Raw genomic sequence first — 19251 nt, 5'->3', positions numbered from 1 at the left:
CCTAACTCTCCTCACATTATAATCACTGTGTCTGATTCTGCTTCTTGAATAGATGGTGTAAATCAGGAATCCACCTGTCAAACTTCACGGCATTTCATACAGGTAAAACTAAAGGAGAACTGAGATATTTAACGTTTTTTCACCAGTGATACTTTATGCATCACCTGTTATTTTTTTTCCTTGGCAACCCTAAACACTAAACAATGTCTCAATATTTTACGCTAACAGCATTGGGCTGTTTTGTTTTTCCTTCTTCTTAAAGTGACTAAATAGTAAACACAATTAAAAATTTAATATATTATGTACACTGAAACATGTTTTCAGAAGATACTTTCTTTTCTACACCCTTAGGCTCAGGCAAAACTAAAGGGTCTTTCCCAAGATGGCTTGAAACAACAATGTGAAAATAATACATCTGAGATATTACAATGAAGCGCAGTTCAACTCCCAAGACTTCACACTTCAATGTCAAACAATGTTTGGAAAGACAAACTCCCTTTCCTGGCATTGGAATTATCTCAAAGTTATCCTAGGAAGAAAGAGTTCTAATACACAGTGAGGCTGCCACAATGGGATTTTAATGGAGCAGTTTTCCTCCCCAGTACATTTCTGTGAGAAAAGACCTCCTCACCTGCATTTGCACACTGCCTGAGGTGGGACATCCTCTCCAGTGTGACATTTCCTTGAACAACAACCCTTCTGCTGATCAGTGCCACCACAGCACTCAAAGGCAGACCTTGGCCATTGCCCCATTCCTCTCCAACACTGTGGGGGTACCTAACAAAAGACAAAAAATATCATCTACACCTTTCAGATGGAGAGAATTCTGTTTATGATTTCTTGTTATTTATGTTTATGACCATAACTTCCCAAATTCTGAGCTAGTTTCAGTCCTTTTCTCAGTAGGGACAGTGGCACAATTAGTGCTAGATAGGCTTTTCCTTGTCTGATGTTTGCTTTAATCTTTTTTTTTTTTTTTCCCAAGCTCTCAACCCTTCTTTAGATTATATATATAATATTATACTGTGTTGTTGTATTAGGAAAAGGCTTTTCATCCAGAGGGTGGTTGAGCACTGGAAAAGGCCCCTCAGGGAAGTGGTTACAGCCCCAAGGCTGCCAGAGCTCAAAAACACATTTAGATGACACTTCCAGGCACATGGTGGAGATTTTGGAATTTCCCTGTGCAGGGCAAATAACTCCATTCAATGACTGTTGTGGGTCCCTTCCAGTTTAGGATGTTCTGTGATTCTACAAGACTTACAACAATATATTTCAGCCGTTGAATTCAACCTGAAGGTGAAAACCATCAGGATTTTTCTTCCTCAAACCCAAATTATTTCTGAAAATAATACCCTAAATCTTCCTGGGCATTGGAGTTAGGTTGCCTCTAGATAATGTAAGAAGTGCAGTTTTCAGTCTGTCCAAGATCTCTATGAACAATAGATTAAGAAAGTGTAGGGCAGTGAAATTTACACTCACTGGAAATATAGAAGCAGATTTCCATAGTGAAAAAATTCACTTTGAGTGTATTACTTAAAAAAATCAAGAACAGAGGATTTTTTTTTTGACACAAGTCATACATTTCTTATGAAAAATAGGCACTTTCTCAAGGAATTGAATATGCAGGAAATTTCTTTGTCATTCCTACACTGACACCACTGGACTTTTTTGGCCATCAGTGTTTTCTGCTTCAAAGGTTTTCTGAGTTCAAGGGGATAATACAGAATTTAAACATAGAATTTAAACATTCAGGATTGAACGTCCACTACCTTTAGGGGGAGTGAGGAAGTGAAATATCACTGGCCGCCTTTATTAAAGGGATTTATATAGTTATTATGTCCCACAGGGAATGGCAAATCCTGACTTTGATCAAATTTTCTCCTTGTTTAGCTCTCTGCTAGAAAAATCTCCTGAAAGGATACCTGAGTGGTGATCTGAGGTGCAGCTCTGTTTTGTTCACAGACTGGATAACAGCCACTTCCTCCTGCTGCTCCGCATCTCCAAGGCCTGAACTTCCCACCAGGATTTCATCACCAGGTTGCCAATCAACAGGTTCCTGGAGCACCAATCGTGTGTCACTGGCATTAGCTGATGATTTCAAGTGTGTGAAAACTACTTTGGGCATCCAGCCTGAAAAGAACAAGGGGAAAAAAAAAAGTTAAAAAGCAAGTCAATTAACTTAAAAAACAAACAAACAAACAAAGAGGAGTAGCATTCTCCTGGTTCAAGGCTGGGTTGGACAGGGCTCAGAGCAACCTGTTCTGATGGGAGGTGTCTGTTGATCACAGGGGGGTGGAATGTGATGGTCTTTAAGGTTCCTTCCAACCAAAACCATTCAATAATTCAATGATTCTATGAAATCTGTCTGTAACAAGCCCCAGCAATGAAAAGTCTTGCCCTATACCTCTCCTTTCTTCACTTAATGAAGTTTGCTTTAACTTTTGACATTTCCCTCTCAGGCTTTGGAAAAGATTGGTCCAGTGAGGTCCAACACACTCAGGGGAGAGCGTGTGCCTCACACATCCACCTTTAGAATACTTTTCTTCCCTCCCTTGCAATAGATCATCATTTACCTTTAGCCCACAGCAAGTTACTGTCCTCCTTGGCTGTACTGCAGGAAAGTAATAATAGCAGAAATCACTGAGTGTAGAGGTTGCATCCAATAAATCATTTTCAAATTATTTTAAGCAAACTTCTCTGCCCATATCCTGTTTCATTTTCTTGTTCTTTATACCCCAATGTCTTCATTACTTATATAATAGTGTCTCAACTATTTTCTTAATGAAGATGGAAATAAGAAGTAGCACCTCCAAGACAGTAAATTCACAACAGAATCACAAAAGAATAAAATCTTTATACTCTTTTATCTTGAAGTATATGTGAGCACTTGCTCTGTGTGTCAATGATGGCATCTAAACCTGAGATACTTCTGTATTATTACATTTTCTTAAATCAAACTTGAAATTTCCCAACTTCCAGCTAAGAAAATCTCCCAGACATCCTTCATTTAAGGTATTTCAAACACTTTTGGAAGGTATCAAAAACCTCCTGCTGTTCAGCTCAGCCCTGGGAGGTGCATCTGGCTTTCTGTGTCCTATTCTGGGCTCCTCAGGTCAAGAGAGACATGGAGCTCCTGGAGTGGGTCCAGTGGAGGGTGATGAAGATGATGAAGATGATGGAGGGGCTGGAGCATCTCCCTGAGGAGGAAAGGCTGAGGGAGCTGGGGGTGTTCAGCCTGGAGAGGAGACACAGCTGAGAGGGGCCCTCAGCCCTGGGTGTCCCTGTGTGCAGGGAGGGCTCCGAGCAGGGCCCAGGCTCTGCTCCAGGGCCCAGCAATGGCACCAGAGGAACGGGCAGGGACTGATCCCAGTGAGTTCCACCTGGACACGAGGAAGAACTTCCTTACTGTGCAGTGACCGAGTCCTGAAGAGATTGTCCAGAGTGGGTTTGGAGTCTCCCTCACTGGGGATATTCCAGAACTGTCTGGACACAATCCTGTGCCCTGTGCTCTGGGATGGCCCTGCTGGAGCAGCGAGGTGGGACAGAGGAGCCACTGTGGTCTCTTCTAACCTGACCCATCCTGGGATTCTGTGAAAACGGTGGAGAAGCTGAAATGCAGTAGGACACATAGGACACTGTAGGCGCCAAGGGAACCAGGCTGAAATGACTCTGTAGTAGCCCCCAGAACATGTGGACCCTGCATCCTCAGCACAAACATCATTCACCCTACAGCTCTGCTTCTATAGGGCCACGCTGTTTTCTAATACATAGACAAAACCCACCTTCCACCATTCACAGGCACTGACATCAAAGACTTCATCCTCAACACAGCTCAAAAAACCCCTGTTAATATCATTCTATGTAACAGCAGCACTCTCTTCATTTTTATTCATTTGCCTTCTTCCACCAAGCGACTCTTGTGAATTTTTAGATCTGGCATAAAAGACAACAACTGGCAGCAGCCATCTGCGTGTGGAGCACTGCACATTTCTCTCCAGCTCTGGACATTTTGTTTCTGGTGTTGATTTGTGTGCCTGTGTTAATGTGTGTTCTCATGCATCTGTGTCCAGACACACAACTGACCCCTGTGGAGTTCATCTGTCACACACACTCTACAGCAGCACTGCTGGGCAACAATTCTTGTCACTGAGGAGTGGGAAACACCATTCTGCATTCAAAACATGCTCCAATAGAAAAGGCTTTTTTCAGGCTTTTTTCCACTTTCGAGCTCTGACTCAAAAATTTTTTACCAAAAATGTTCTCAATTTTTGGGTGTTTTTCTTCTAAAAGAATATTCAAGACATCCAAACATTCCCCCATTTCCTTTATTTTCTTTTTCTTGTTTTCATCTCTTACTGTGTTCAGCTACCTGTCTCCCATGCCACAGTTTGTTGTACCTTTTTTCCTGATGATCTAGGTGGGGCAGGATATTTCTCTGCTTGTTCAAAATCTACTTCCATTTTCCAATAAGTTCAGTACATTTTTGTTAGGGAAAACTAAACCAAACAAACCAACATGTCTAGTAGATTCCCCTTTCATAGAATCATAAAATCATTAAGATTAAAAAAGACCTGTGAGATCATCAAGTCCAGCCATTAACTCAACCCTTTCATATCTGCCACCAAACCATGTCCCTAAGCACCACATTTATCCATTTCCTTGCTTCCCATTTGTACTCCCACGTACAACACCTCCAGGTCAGAATCTCCTCTACTTCCAGCAGCCCAAGTGACACACAGGATATGGTCAGTGACACCTTTCTGGTGTCAATGAGGGACCATAACTGAGGCTTCTTTGCCTTAATTATAATATACTCCCTGTGAAAACAAACTCTATTTTGAATAAAACATGCAAAGTTCATAAAACAAACTTCAGTGCCTGGATTTGGGCTGTGCAACAGGTAAATAAATTACCTGTTTGAGGGGAAAATGTTTAATAGATCAACAGTTGTGGTTTATTTAAATTATTTCTTCCCCCAAAATGTACTGCAAGCAGAAACACTCCAAATGTTGAAAAATAGATGAATCTGTATAACTCCTTAATTATTGAACTCATTTTTAATAATTAACTAAGCATGAATTGGAAAAAAAACCCCATCTTGAGATCTAAAGCAGAAGTGACTTCATGTTAAAGGTACAGGACAGAGCCTTCAAACACAAAAAGCTGTTGCAGGCAATACAAGAATTAAACACTTTACTAAATGACTTAACAGAACACCCTTAAATATGGAGCAGAGAAGAATGGTGCAACCTAGAAATGCAAGAATTTGAAAATTAATTCCAAATTAATTAATCACAACTCTTCAGACTGGGAATATATTGGCATCAGGACTCTGGATATGCTTCCTGTTAGAAGCATAATGTGAAGTTGCAGTCTTGTATCGACCTGGTAAAATTATTAAAAATTAAACTATTCTGATGTGTACAATGCCACTCTCAAGGAAAAAGAGTATAAATTTAACTTTTTATGGCCTCTAACACAAAACATTTCATAAATCAGTCTGGGATGCTATGTCGCTTACCTATCTGGTTTCACCCAGTCCTAAATAGTGATAGAATACCAATAGTTAGTGATAGAACAAGGAGAAATGGCTTTAAACTGTGAGAGGAGACATTTAAATTGGATATTAGGAAGAAATTCCCAAGTCAGAGGTGGTCGGGCCCTGGCACAGGTTGCTCAGAGAAGCTGTGGCTGTCCCTGATCCAAGGCCAGGTTGGATAAGGCTTGGAGAAACCTGGGATATTGGAAGGTGTTCCTGCCCATGGCAGAGGGTTGGAATTAAATGAGTTTTGAGATTCTTTCCAACTCAAACCATTCCATGATTCTAAGTAGCTCAACAGGAGATGTGAATTCGACATTTACAGAAATATCTCCAAGTCACATCAAAACTGAGCCAACCAGCAAAGTGTGTCTGGGCACACACCTCCAGGGTCAGAGGAAAATCTGTCCACGGAATGCAAAACATGCATTGTACTGGGTGTTGTAAGTGTAAACAAATTTTTTTTGTTTACCAAAAAACAATTTATATATTACAATATTTACAATCCTGTGATTACAAAAGACATGAGCATCATTTCCTCTTCCAGGGGTACAGTGGTTGACTCAAAGGGCACTGAAAACTTTAACTGGGTGCTTGATATTCATCTCTGGTCACCCAGCTTTGAAGGCTGAAGCTGCTGCAGTTGGAATCACTGAAATAAAGGAGTTTGAAAGGAATTACTACAGAGCAAGAGAGGATGCTGCAAATTTATTAGGAAACAAGTCCTGTAGTCAGTGGGGAAAATGAGCTCCTGGGGATCCTACACAATCTGAATCACTTAGAGGAGTTTCTCTGTCCCACTGCAGGCACAGGAAAGTTATCCCCTCATTCAGACCAGAGGATTGACACAAAGTGGCTCAGAAAACACCTGAGAGGCCAAGGAGCCTTGGAAACTCCATCTGCCCTCACTTGTGGCTGTCCCTAAAAAGGTACAGGTGTCCTTGGACCTGAAGGGATGCACAGACCTGGGCTCCCTTTAATTGATTCCCTCCCTAAGTACAAGTTCGGCTTCTCTGCCAAACTTCAGCACTCCAGAGCAGAAAGGGAGGGAGACGTCAAAAAGCAGCACTACTGATCTCAGCTGAGAAAGGCACCCCCACATCCCACTCCTCATCACAGTGGGAAATTTTGCTTCAGACAATGCATCTTTAAAGTCTCTCTTTGCCAGACCATCTACAAAGTACTTAAGTAATTATTTTTCCCATTCTTTGCACATTTAGAAAATACCACCTCTTGCCCACTGCCTTAAAATGTGTTCCAGCTTTCACTAGAAGAGAAACTTGGATTGATGCTGATCACCAAACGAGGTGTCTAATTTTTAATTTATTTTTTGTATTAAACCAAGGCCTACCATGCTGGAGGGGTTGGAACTTGACTTTATGGTCCTCTCCAATCCAAACCATTCCATGTTTTGGATTAGGCACTCCACACATGCAGATACTTAAGGCCAGACCTAATGGGAATCTCTCCTCTGGACACAGACAAGTCCTACCACAGCAGTCATAAAGAGCCCATGGCTGAGTCTTTATGCCATGGAAACACAGTTAAGACCTCCCAAGATAAAAGTATTAAACTCATTGTACACAAGGCAAGGTGTGGATGAGATGAAAAAGGGTTAAGAGGCTTGTTTGGGGTAACACAGGAATCTGGTAATAAAGCTGGGAAGGGAGTTTCCACTGAGCCAGACAAGTTTTTCAAAAATAAAATCTGTATTCCATCTAGGAACAGTCCAATACATCTGAAAATCAACACTTAGACTCTTCCAACAACTATTCCAACAATTCCAACAACTTAGACTCTTGTTGGAATTTCTACTTGTTCCTCACTCCTCAGGTATAAACTCCAGTGGCAGGATTCCTGCAGCTACTGGAATGCTTTCTCACTGGAAAGGGAAACTGAATCAGTTTAAACAGATAAACTCAAAAGCAGATAATTTGTCCTAGTCCAAGAGACAGACCAAAACCAAAAGAGGATGTCAGAGCTCTGAGTCACCTCCAGCTTTGTGTCAGAATACGAGGTGTTGATACCTCAGTTACCTTTTATTACCAATCCCCCTCCTTCCAGGGAATAACTTTCCAGGCAACGACTCTCCTTCTAACTGAGACTTATCCATTAAATTCCAGCTTGTCTCCAGCCTTCAACAGTCACAGCCTGCACATTCTGTTCCTGTTGAAAGGTACTTCTGCCTTTCATACATTTCTATGTGGTTACATGAATTTCACTTTAAATCTATAGGGGGGCTTCTGAGAATTTGCATGAGAAGACGACAAGCTGCTTTCATGGAAAACAGATGTCCCTGATCTGAGAACAAGACTTTTTGCAGTACATGTTGTTACCTAACTTTAGACACCCAGGGAACCTCCTAACCAAGCCTGACAGCAAGCAGTAAAGTGAGCCAAATCCAGAGTCAGGCAGAGATGGAGAGTAGGGTTTACACATGGGAGTGTTGGTAAAAATTGAAATCTTTTAATAGGTTTTAAGAGAAATAGTTCCAGTTCTCTTAAAGCCTGCCATGGTTCTGTTGGTCTTTCTCCCAAAAGTTGTTTTAATAAACTTCAAAACTTAATTTTTTTTAAAAAAAACTTCCCCTTTTTGTCATAGGGCAGCAGGGTTTGAACCCTTCTCCTCTGACACCCAAGACCCTACTGCATCTCATTTTCGCTTCTATTTACCACAAATTAATTAACTCAGTTGTGAACATGCAGTTGTTTGCAGTGTTGACAAACTATAAAGCTCTTTTACACCTCTTGACTCTTTATTGGCGTTTTAAAGTTGAGGTAATGAGATCCCTTTATTCCACAAAAGGAATTTACGAGAACTGCAGGGCGCAGACACAAAATCTACTTACTGGGAATGTACAAATTACACTGCAGATAATTTGTCAATCTGTTGCAGCTATACTGTAAATCTTTAGTGTAAATTGGAATAGGAGCTTTCAGTTTCCAGGAACAAAGTGAAAAGAAACCTATTTTCCTACCCCCAAAAAAAAAAAAAAAACAACAAAAAACAAACAAAAACACAAACAAACAAAAAACCAAACCAAAACAAAACAAACAAAAAACCAAAAAAACTTTCAAGAGACATAAGAGACATTAATAATATAATTCAATAGACTATAACTGTTTTTTGAGGCCTTTTTTTAAATACAAAAAAAACTGTCACCTATGTCAGGGAGTTGAAACTAGAAGACCTTTAAGGTCTCTTCCAGCCCAAACCATTCTGTGACTCTATGATTGTCTCTGGTAATAAAACACAACACACTTTCCTGCAGCATTTCTGGTGTCAGACTATCATAGGAATATAGCTTCCTTTCCATTGTCATAATCCCTTATTATTGTTCCCTTTTCCTGACCAAAAATCTACTTCCTAATCCAATTTAGCTTGGCCATTCCTAAAATATTCGTAAAATTTTCAAATGTCAAAGTGATAACTGGCAGTTCTGCCATTGGCAATTGGTGCTTCAGGAAAAAGATGAGATTTTTAAAATATATTTTTGATCCATGACAAAGACATTTTGCTGCTTTTGCTTCAGTTAATAAAACAAACCATAAGAATAATAATGGACTAAATTCTTCAACTTAAAAGGAATAGAAAATCTTTTCCAGAAAGCCTCTTTAGTCAGGATAGCACACAGATGTGCTGCTACAGCTCTCTATGGCCAAATGGATCTTCAAGTGACAGATCCTTAATTAAGGACTAGGAAAAAATATTTTATGAACCTGGATTTTATAATTTTAATTTTTTTTTAAATGTCACAGCTACCTCAGCTCCTGCAGTGACTTCTCCAGTCACTGGGCATAAAGGGTTTGTTTCAAAGAGGGAATCAAAAAAGGCGGAGAGCTGCTTTCCTATAATTTCAAATGTGTTAAAAAACACTTGCCTGAACTGTGAGCTGTCAACCCTCTGGATTTGAATGTTTCCAGCTATTTTTTGCTGTCTGTTAGTTCCAGTCCTAGGTATATTCCATAAGCATTTGTATGTTTTTAGATTATTTTGCAATGAGAGGAGTTTGTTAGGGTTTGGGGTTTTTTGGGTTTTTTTGTGGGTTTTTTTTTTTTTTTTTTTTTTTTTGGTTTTTTGGTTTTTTTACCTGCTACACATCTTAGAAAGGCAGGGACATCTCTGCCAGGAACTGGGAGCTGCTCCCACCCCTGTGCAGTCCTGCAGGACTCTCTGCTGTGTGTGGGAAGCTCCTGGGGAGATGCAGAGCAGCTCTCCTGCCACAGCCACTGCACTGAGCTTTTCATCCCCATCCCGAGGTGAAATAGGGGCATCCTATAAATCCTTTCTGATTTATAACTGCTTGTTAACCCTTAGGACACCCAAGAGTTTATCAGCTCTTTGACAAGAAGCTGCAGCAGGACCACACTGGGTATTTTAGGTGGGTTCAAATTGTAGTTTGGAATCAGAGTCAGAGAATGGTTTGGGTTGGAGGGGACCATTAAAGGTTGTCTAGTCCAGCTGCCCTCCTCCTGTTGAAGGAGCAGGAACACCAGCTGGATCAGGTTGCTCAGAGCCCTGTCCAACCTGATCTTGGATCTTCTCTCAGTGAGCAAAAATAAAAAATCTGACATCATCCGGACAAGAGGACAAACTGAATAATTTTATGTTCTCCACTGGGAGATATCCTTGAAAGTGACCTAGTCCTGCTGAATGTTTCCTGTTCATGAAACTGCAGTTTTCACTTAAAGCATTTCCACCTGAATATGTTTCAACAGCACCCTGGAGAAAGCAAGGATTATCATGTTCTTTTCCTGGAAGTGTTCAGGATGAGGCTGGATGGAGCTTGGAGCAACCTGGTCTAGTGGTAAATGTCCCTGCCGTGTCAGGAATTTGGAATTAAATGGGTTTAAGGACCCTTTCAAAACAAACTATTCCATGATAACAGGATCTTACAGAGGACTGTTGCCCTTTTCTGACAATTTACACTGTAAAAAATGTAAATGTAAATGTACCTTCCCTGCATGCTGTCCTATAAATGCACAAATTTCCAAACATTCCCTTTAATCAGAGATCCCCCAGTCACTTTGCTAAGTCACATCAGTCCTGAAAACAAGGGGAAGGACATTCCTGTAATGCCATTGTATAAACCAAAATCCATGCTCCACACCTAGAACGAGCTCACAACCAAAGATGCTGTGGAGGAAAAGGTCTTTAGGCAGATCCCAGGAACAAAGAGCTCCAGCAGTGGCAGCCAAGGACAGAGGATCCTGCAGGGAGCTGCAGACAGCTGGTGCCACTTTGTGTGATTGCCACATCATCTCCCGTGCTGCTGTGGAGTGACACAGGGCATATCTCCCTGCAGGAGTGGGAATGTGGGGCAGCACAACCATTGCCAGGCTAGGATCAGCTTCTTGTGTCCCCAAAACGTGATGGAGGAGAGTTCAGCACCAGGAAAAGTGAGGGTGAGCCCAAAGGGAGGGTCCCTGCCTGGCTCAGCCCACAGCTCTGGGGAAAGCCAGGGCTGGGTCCAGGCCCCTCAATTTGACAAAATTCTCAGAATCACTCAGGTTTGAAAATATCACCAAGGCTGAGTCCAACCTGTGACCAACCCCTGCCTTGTCAACTAAACAGGAGCACTGAGTGCCACGTCCAGTTTTTTCTTGAACACCTCCACCACCCACCTGGGAAGCCCAGACTTCTCAGCCTTTCTCCTGTTTAGGGTGGAAATTAACCCTGAATTTGATGCTGGGTGTTCTCTTACTCCAGCCAATAACAACTGGGTTTTGTTGGCATCAGAATTGGAAGCAGTATTTTGATGTTATATTTGAAAGTTTGAAGGAGGAAATTATTTAATATGTAATATGCCTCCACATTTGTAACAATCCAGACCTGCACCTTGTCAGGAATCACAAGGCAATATATTAGCTATGGTGTATTTATATATTCTATCATATCCTATTTTTTCTATTCTCTTTCAATATATGGTGTGTATTGTATTATATTGTATTAATATCTTTACTATCTATATTATATGTGTAATATAATGTATATTAGTTTACATGTCTCTGTCCCCTTTGCATCATGTTTTTCCCAGTAAGATCAGCACCAAAACACAAATCAACTGATTTAAGCTTAAATCAAAAATAATAGATGCATTTCTGTTAGAAAGAAGGGCAAACTGTGAAAGACACAGCAGCTTGCCCTGAACCCAACTCTTTTTTTCCTCCCCCATCTGCTAGGTCTTTAAAATCTAATGGTCATCTTATATTTGTGAATAAGAAAGTGAAGGCACAAGTCATTGTACATTAGTTACTCCATGGGAAGTGCCTAAGTGCAGTTTCTTACCCCTGGTGAACATGAGGGGATTCAAGGCAGCTCAGCCTTCTGTTCCAGAGCCATCTGCTTTAATGCATCATGTTAAAGTCAAGGTCTTGGAAAGGAAAAACACTGTCACAGGAGGAAAAAAGACTCCTGCAACCCCCACACAGAGTAACTGGCACCTAAGGAAAACCAACCTATGGAAGCAAGCTCAGGAAATCAGGAAGTTCAGCAGTGAAAAATAACATTTACTGAATAGATGCATTTCAGTACATTAAAAAAATATATTTTCTCTAACAGATCTCTGCACCCTATCTTGAATCCCCCTGCTACAGATTTTTTCCCCCTATTTTTTTCCCCTGGGAAGCTTTTCTTTTTAATATGTGAGTAAAGCAGAACAAATTCTCTCATGTTGTCTATGATCTCTTAATCTCAAACTCAGCACAGATACATAACAGTGCCTAATGGAGGCAAAGCAAGAGGCATTTGATTAAATGTTTGATCTCTGGAGGAATGCACAGGCTTTGTAGAGCACAGTGAACAGCTCACAAATATTTTGTGTTTTATTATTGATTAAAAGCAATTAAAATTAATAATTGGTTCAGCTGATAAAAAATACTTTTTTTTCTTTTTTTCCTGAGATAACCCTGAAAAAGTATTAGATGGCTTTGGCTGCAGAGAAATCTGGGATAGAAGTAATGCAGATTTACTTCTAAATTGTAATTTTCATCATTGCAAATGCAGGGACATTCGTTGCAGTAGGACTGGCCATGATTTTACAGCACTGAAGTGACTACTGACACCTCTGTTTAAAGTATCCTGATTATAAATAAGTTATTAAACCAAAACTCTCAGGACACTTTTTTTTTCTTTATCACATATCTTTCATAGTTTGGACAACATGAATGCAAACATTTTTAATCTGAAGTGTAACATTTTTCATCTAACTGAGGGGATACATATTATAGTCAAAATTCAGGGAACGGGCTCATGGAACCACAGAATCACAGGAGGTTTTGTTTTGGAAGAGACCTTAAAGATCATCCAATTCCAACCCCCTGCCACAGGAGGAACACCTTCCACTAGAATAGGTTGTTCACAGCTCATATTCTTTCCCACTAGAGTGCTCACACAAAGTTTTAGATAAATGCCTGACAAAGGAATGCTGGTCTTTTTTTGGAAAGACTCACAACCTGTTTCATGGGGACACAATGGAATAACAAGATCACCTTCACAGGACTGCTGAAAATAAAAAAGATCTTTAAAAATTTTCAGTATGTGGCAATATCTCTGCTCTGGAGCCAGGCTGGGAGAGCTGGGAGCATTCACCTGGAGAAGAGAAGGCTCCAGGGAGACCTCACAGCCCCTTCCAGGGACTAAAGGGACTCCAGGACAGCTGGAGAGGGATTTTAAACAAGGGCCTGGAAGGACAGGACAAGAATAAATGGTCTTAAGCGGAAGGAGGGTGGGTTTAGATGGAATATTGGGAAGAAATTCTTCCCTGTGAGGGTGGTGAGGCCCTGGCACAGGTTGCCCAGAGAAGCTGTGGCTGCCCCTGGACACCTGGAAATGTCCAAGGCCAGGCTGGATGGGGCTTGGAGCAACTGGAATAGTGGAAGGTGTCCCTGCCCATGGTTGGAGGTGGAACTGGATGGTCTTTAAGGTCTCTTCCAACCCAAACCATTCTGGGATTCTGTGATAAGGGTTAGGACCACAAGACCAGGCTGTCACAAGGACAGGTTGGGTGTTCTTTGTTCTGATGCAGCATCTCCACTCTGCCCCCAGCTCCTGCCCCCACTCAGCATCCACTGGTGTCTCCAGTTTCCCTGGGAAGGACAAAGGCACAAGAACAGCCAAGGCCACCACACTGAACTTCTCTCCCGAAGCTTGTCAGGAGAGTTTCTCAGGGAATAGAGCACGAATGGAGCTGGAGACAGTGATAAATTTCCCTTCTGAACAATCAATAAAACTCTCCCAGCCCGGCTCAGGCCCCTACTGCGGATGCAAGGGCCATAATTACATTGTCAAAAAGTCGAGTTGCCCTGGCTGGCTGAAGCCCCCTCTCAAAGTGACGGGTGAGTGACAGGCAGTTTATGGGTGGCACGCTCTGACTGGCAGGGGAGTTGGCTAAAGCCAAAGGCAACAGTGAAATTTCCCAGTCTGCTACAACTACCGGAGCAAAGGACTGCCACTCATGAGGGAATTGTGGGAAACCCTTAGTCATATTAACATATCAAAGTGAGGAGCTGACAGCGCTTACTAAACAATCTGAACTCAGCCAGAGCTGCAGAGCATCATCCCCCAACATTCATTCCCAGCCTGAAAGAGAAAAGGAATTAAAATGCACTCAGTCCTGTCTTGGCCAAAACAGCCGAGAATTTGGAAACCTGCTTATTTAATGATTTTGATCTGAGATAACATATATATTTGTGTGTATAAATGTATCTCACAAATGTATATTGCAGAGCATGTCACTTTCTTTCACATATATATATATGAAAGGGGCTGTCATGCTCCACAATTTGTTCTATACCACAGAGCAGACTGATGCTAAATTAAAGACAGAACAGCAGATTTTTTTTCCATGTAAGCAATATGAACCCAGTAAAAGACCCCACTACTTTCTGTCATGTTTTCTAGCAGGCTTCTACTGCTTCAATGTAAAATTGCAGATTACATGGTTTGAATGAGCAATAATTGCAGCCATGCACAGGGCTGTGTGTTGTGCAGAGCTTAAAAGTGACTTCAGAGCTACACTGGATATGTTGAATAAGAAACTGATATGATTTCTTGAATAAGAATTGGTTTTGAATAATAATAATAAAATAACAGTTAGCATTGCTCAGCCTGAAGAAGAGAAGGATCAGGGAGGCCTCAAAGCCCCTTCCAGTGCCTAAAGGAGCTCCAGGAGAGCTGGAGAAGGACTTGGGACAAGAGATGGAGGGACAGTACCAGGGAAATGGCTTCAAACTGCCAGAGCGCAGAGTTAGATGGGATATTCGGAATAATTTCTTCCCTGTGAGGGTTGGGACATGGAGGGACAGTACCAGGGAAATGGCTTCAAACTGCCAGAGCGCAGAGTTAGATGGGATATTCGGAATAATTTTTATCTTGTGAGGGTGGTGAGGCCCTGGAATAGGGTGCCCAGAGAAGCTGTGGGTGCCCCTGAATCCTTGGAAGGGTCGAAGGACAGTTTGGATGGGACCCCAAGCAACCTGGAATAGTGGAAGGCATCCCTGCCTATAGAATGGGTGAGGCCCTGGAATAGGGTGCCCAGAGAAGCTGTGGGTGCCCCTGAATCCTTGGAAGTGTCTAAGGACAGTTTGGATGGGACCCCAAGCAACCTGAGATAATGAAAGGTATCTCTGCCTATGGAATAAGGGTGGACTACATGGTCTTTAACATCCCTTCCCACACAAGCCTTTCAATAATCCAATAATTTATGAAAAAATTAAACCAAGAGTTTTTTCCACTAAGGGTCAAGCCACTTTTGACTCTGTATGTCTCCATTCAGGTAATGCTTGGATTGCAGACCTCATCCTCTTGTTTTCCTAGGGAATGAGGATTGACTGAGAATTATGGCACTGAGTAAAATGGAAAAATTACCATTGAGAAAAGACTCAAAGGTACTGATGTGGATGCCTGGGTTTACCTCCCTCCATCACAATGTCAAGGCAAGACTGCAAAATGTGCTCTGCCCTGTTTGTCTTCAATTTTGTGGGTGATGGAGTCACCAAGGCAGAGTTGATACAGGCTTGGAATAGAAAGCAGAAGCAGCAGAGGAGGCACAGCTGCCAAGAGTTGCTACTGGCTTTTTTGCTAGAAAACAAAAAGCATGGAAAAGTGAAGGCTCATGCTGTAAATTGCTGACAATCTAAGGACAAAATCGTGACTTACAGGGGTCAAACCAAGAATAGAAGGACACTTTAAAGTGGCAGAAGACAAAGACAGTGAAGCAGCAAAAGCTGCTATGAGGCAAATTCAAATCTCAATACTTTTCTTTAAAAAGGGGGGGGGGGGGGGGGAAATGGATGATTAACCAAATTAATCCCCTGGAAAAAGCCTCTAAGGAAGAAGCTGGTTTCTGTCTCCCTTGACATCCTCAAAGACCAAGCCTTTCTGGAAGGCAAGCTTTAATCTAACGGGTGTTACTGAGCTCAGGGCTGGGATAACTGTGTGAAGCTCAATGGCCAGTAACAGACAGTGAATTCAGCCAAGATGCTCTAATAGCCCTCCTTCACAGAGACCCTCCAGGAAATGGGGCAGAAACGCTCTGCGAAGCCACTTCACTGAAATTGCTGAAGCCTTTCACAGGCAGTAAATAATTGAGCCTTGCTGTGTCTCAATGAAGGGATCAAGAGCACCTGACATGGTGCTGAGGTGCAGCCCCACCTCTCCTGCCCTGCCAGGATCTCCTTCCTCAGCCCCTGATCATATCTCCTGATTCAGAAAAGGATCTGCTCACTGACTCCCCTCCAAGCCTGACCTCTCCCAACCTTGCTCAGCTCCTGTGAGCTGGCAGGATGATGGCACAGAGGCACAACTCACTCCCTGCCTGTGCTCAGATGGTACCTTTGGTGCCTGACATCATTTTTGTCCGAAAGCCACATGTCTCTGTGCAGAGACAGCAACATTTCCTCCTGTAGGGCACAGGGTGGAAGTTCAAGACCTGCTGGAGGGTGTGAACACCCACCAGCAGGAAGACTGACACACAAGAACAGGAGGAAGGGGGATGAGACATTCAGATGTTTTTTTCTTTTTCCCCTTTTTCCTCCTCCTCCTCTATGAGACATAGAGCTTTTAAAAAGAGCCCAGCAGAGAAGAACTTGAGAAATGTTCTGAATCATGCTGAGTTTGGACTTGAATTCCATGTCCAAAATCCTTCATCAACAAATGGCCATTTTATACCCATATTCCATAGTCTTCAAGCTCCACACCTACATTCTTCTATGCCACACTATAAGAATGGTGTGGAGTTGTTGGAATGGGTCCAGAAGTGGCCATGATGATGTTTTGAGGGCTGGAGCCCCTCTGCTCTGGAGCCAGGCTGGGGGAGCTGGGGATGTTCTCCTGGAGAAGAGAAGGATCCAGGGAGAGCTCAGAGCCCCTTCCAGAGCCTAAAGGGGCTCCAGGAGAGCTGGAGAGGGACTTGGGACAAGGCATGGAGGGACAGGACACAGGGAATGGCTTCCCATTGCCATCAGGCAGGGATAAATGGGAATTTGGGAAAGAATTCTTGGATGTGAGGGTAGTGAGGCCCTGGCACAGGGTGCCCCGAGAAGCTGTGGCTGCCCCTGGATCCCTGGAAGTGTCCAAGGCCAGGCTGGATGGAGTTTGGAGCACCCTGGGATAGTGAAAGATATCCCTGTCCATGGAATGGCTGCTGGAACTAAATGGTATTTAAGGCCTCTTCCAACCCAACCAATTTCATGATTCCATGAGAATCATGACCAAAGTTTTGTCAATTTTTTTTTTCTTCCAAACCCATTATTTTGTGTTTTCTTTGTTTTCTTTTTGTTATTCATTTGTCCTTTTCTTTTGACAACAAAAGAAATGTACTCACCATGAATGGAAAGGGTCCCATTCCTCACTGCCAGGAATTTGACTCCATATGGAAATAATGGTGGAGAGTGGAGGCTTCCATAGAGATAGATGTGTGCTTTGTGATGGAAAGGGGCCTCAGGGGATCCCACCTGGAGCTCTCCTCCATCAGACACCAGGATGTAATGAGCATGCAGTTCTACAGGTCCTGGTCCAGTAAACAGGAGTTTGCCACCTGAAGACAAGAGAAGAAGAAAATATAATCATATATTCAGTCAGTCACTCTCTCACAGACAAAGGAACTGGAAGAGGTAGGTAAACAAAGGGGTTTGCAATAAAATTACAAAATAAAGCTAAAATGTTATTGCATTCTGTGAAATTTCCACCTTGTTCTTTATTTCTCCATATGGAGAATTATCAAACCTTTAAAGATCTGATTAATACAGTCCATTTTTTGGTTTGTCAACAGTCTGCATTTCTAGACTTGAGCAAGGCCAGTCAGCCTGGGCAGACTCTCCAGCCACAGTTAAAGGAAGCTGTGTTTGGAAAAACCCAATTTTAACCAACTAAGTCACTTAATGTTGAAAAGGGATATTCCTACTTAATTTGTATTATGTTACTTTTTAGATTACAAACTACTTGTGACTGAGAGAGGGGAGAGGAAAACTGCTTTGGAACATAAGAACTGGCAACTTGTTTAGATCAGTGCTTGATTTAATCCTGCAAACTCCCCCAGCTGCTGTTCAAAACCAGATGCTTCCAAATACAGTGTGAGACACGTCTCCCTCTTAGCTGGCTGTGGGGTGATCTCCCCATCCCATAAAAATCTCATTTTAATCCCTAATTAGAGGTTAGCTTCACCTCAAAGCATAAGGTTTCAACTCCTTGCCAACATTTTCCTCCTACTGCTTGTTAGTATAACTGGATAAGATTTGCCAGTAATAAAGAACTGGTCTTTGGAATCTTTGTGATATTTGGTCTCAACGACTTCTTGAAGCAATGAATTCTGTGGGTTAAATGCATAGTGCATGAAAAACCATTTCCATCCCCTTTTTTTCTGACTCAAGCTCTTTAGTTCTGTCAAATGCCTCCCTTGTTCTTGCCTCTCATGAGCTGAAAATCCCAATCTGTCACTTCAGGATGGTTTATTCCATGATCTCCTTCCATATTTGCTCTCCTGTGACAGATGCTGTCACTTCCTGTACAATGGATGTGGACAGAGTGGAATCTCATCCATTTTGTCATACTGCACATGGGATGTGCCTTCCTGGGTCAAGCTGTGTTTCCCAGGAGAGAGTAGGGAAATTCCCAAAGTCTGGAAGCTTCACACCTCTTCCAAAGGCTCCACCCCGATCCCTTTGTGTGAAGTAGCTGACAACTGTACCAGCTCATCCCACAGCCAGTTCGCTACTGGTGGAAGCAGTTTTTAATGGTGATCTCTCTATCTACCACCCAGCTGCCTCTCCTGCCTCACAAATTCTTTCCCTGTGAGGGTGGGGAGGCCCTGGCACAAGTTGTCCGGAAAAGCTGTGGCTGCCCAACTCTGGAAGTGCTAAAGACCAGGATGGATGGGAGCTGGAGCAACCTGGGGTAGTGGAAAGTGTCTGTGCCTGTGGCAGGGGGTGCAACCAGATGATCAGATGATCTTTAAGGTTCCTTCCAACCCAAACCATTCCATGATTCCATGATAACGCTGCCAATCCTTAGCAAGAAGAAGCGAGATCAGACATCTGGGTTAATTGAAGTATTTAAAAAATAAAAAAATATATATATATATAAAACAGATTAAGTACTATCTTGATCATTGCTCATATTCTGCTTATGCTGATTTCATTTTTTATTCTGTCATGGAGGGGCTTACCTTGTTTCATTGATTTCATTGATTTCTTGAGTTTATAACAAAATCTTAT

The 19251-nt window shown here is 42.3% G+C and overlaps 1 protein-coding gene across 1 annotated transcript in view; it reads right to left on the bottom strand.

Annotated features, from left to right (window-relative positions):
- Positions 1 to 19251, bottom strand: part of PKHD1 (PKHD1 ciliary IPT domain containing fibrocystin/polyductin) — a 239336-nt gene that overhangs the window by 132513 nt on the left and 87572 nt on the right. The window contains exons 36-38 of the mRNA XM_039696008.1: positions 17364 to 17576; positions 1923 to 2130; positions 632 to 777 (exon numbers count right to left, since the gene is read on the bottom strand). Of these exons, the coding sequence (XP_039551942.1) occupies positions 632 to 777; positions 1923 to 2130; positions 17364 to 17576 (567 nt within the window). The remainder of the gene's footprint in view (positions 1 to 631; positions 778 to 1922; positions 2131 to 17363; positions 17577 to 19251) is intronic.

The sequence above is a fragment of the Passer montanus genome, unplaced genomic scaffold (assembly GCF_014805655.1).
Source record: "Passer montanus isolate IOZ18808 unplaced genomic scaffold, ASM1480565v1 scaffold94, whole genome shotgun sequence".
NCBI lineage: Eukaryota > Metazoa > Chordata > Aves > Passeriformes > Passeridae > Passer > Passer montanus.
This window is presented reverse-complemented; position numbering and strand designations above follow the sequence as displayed.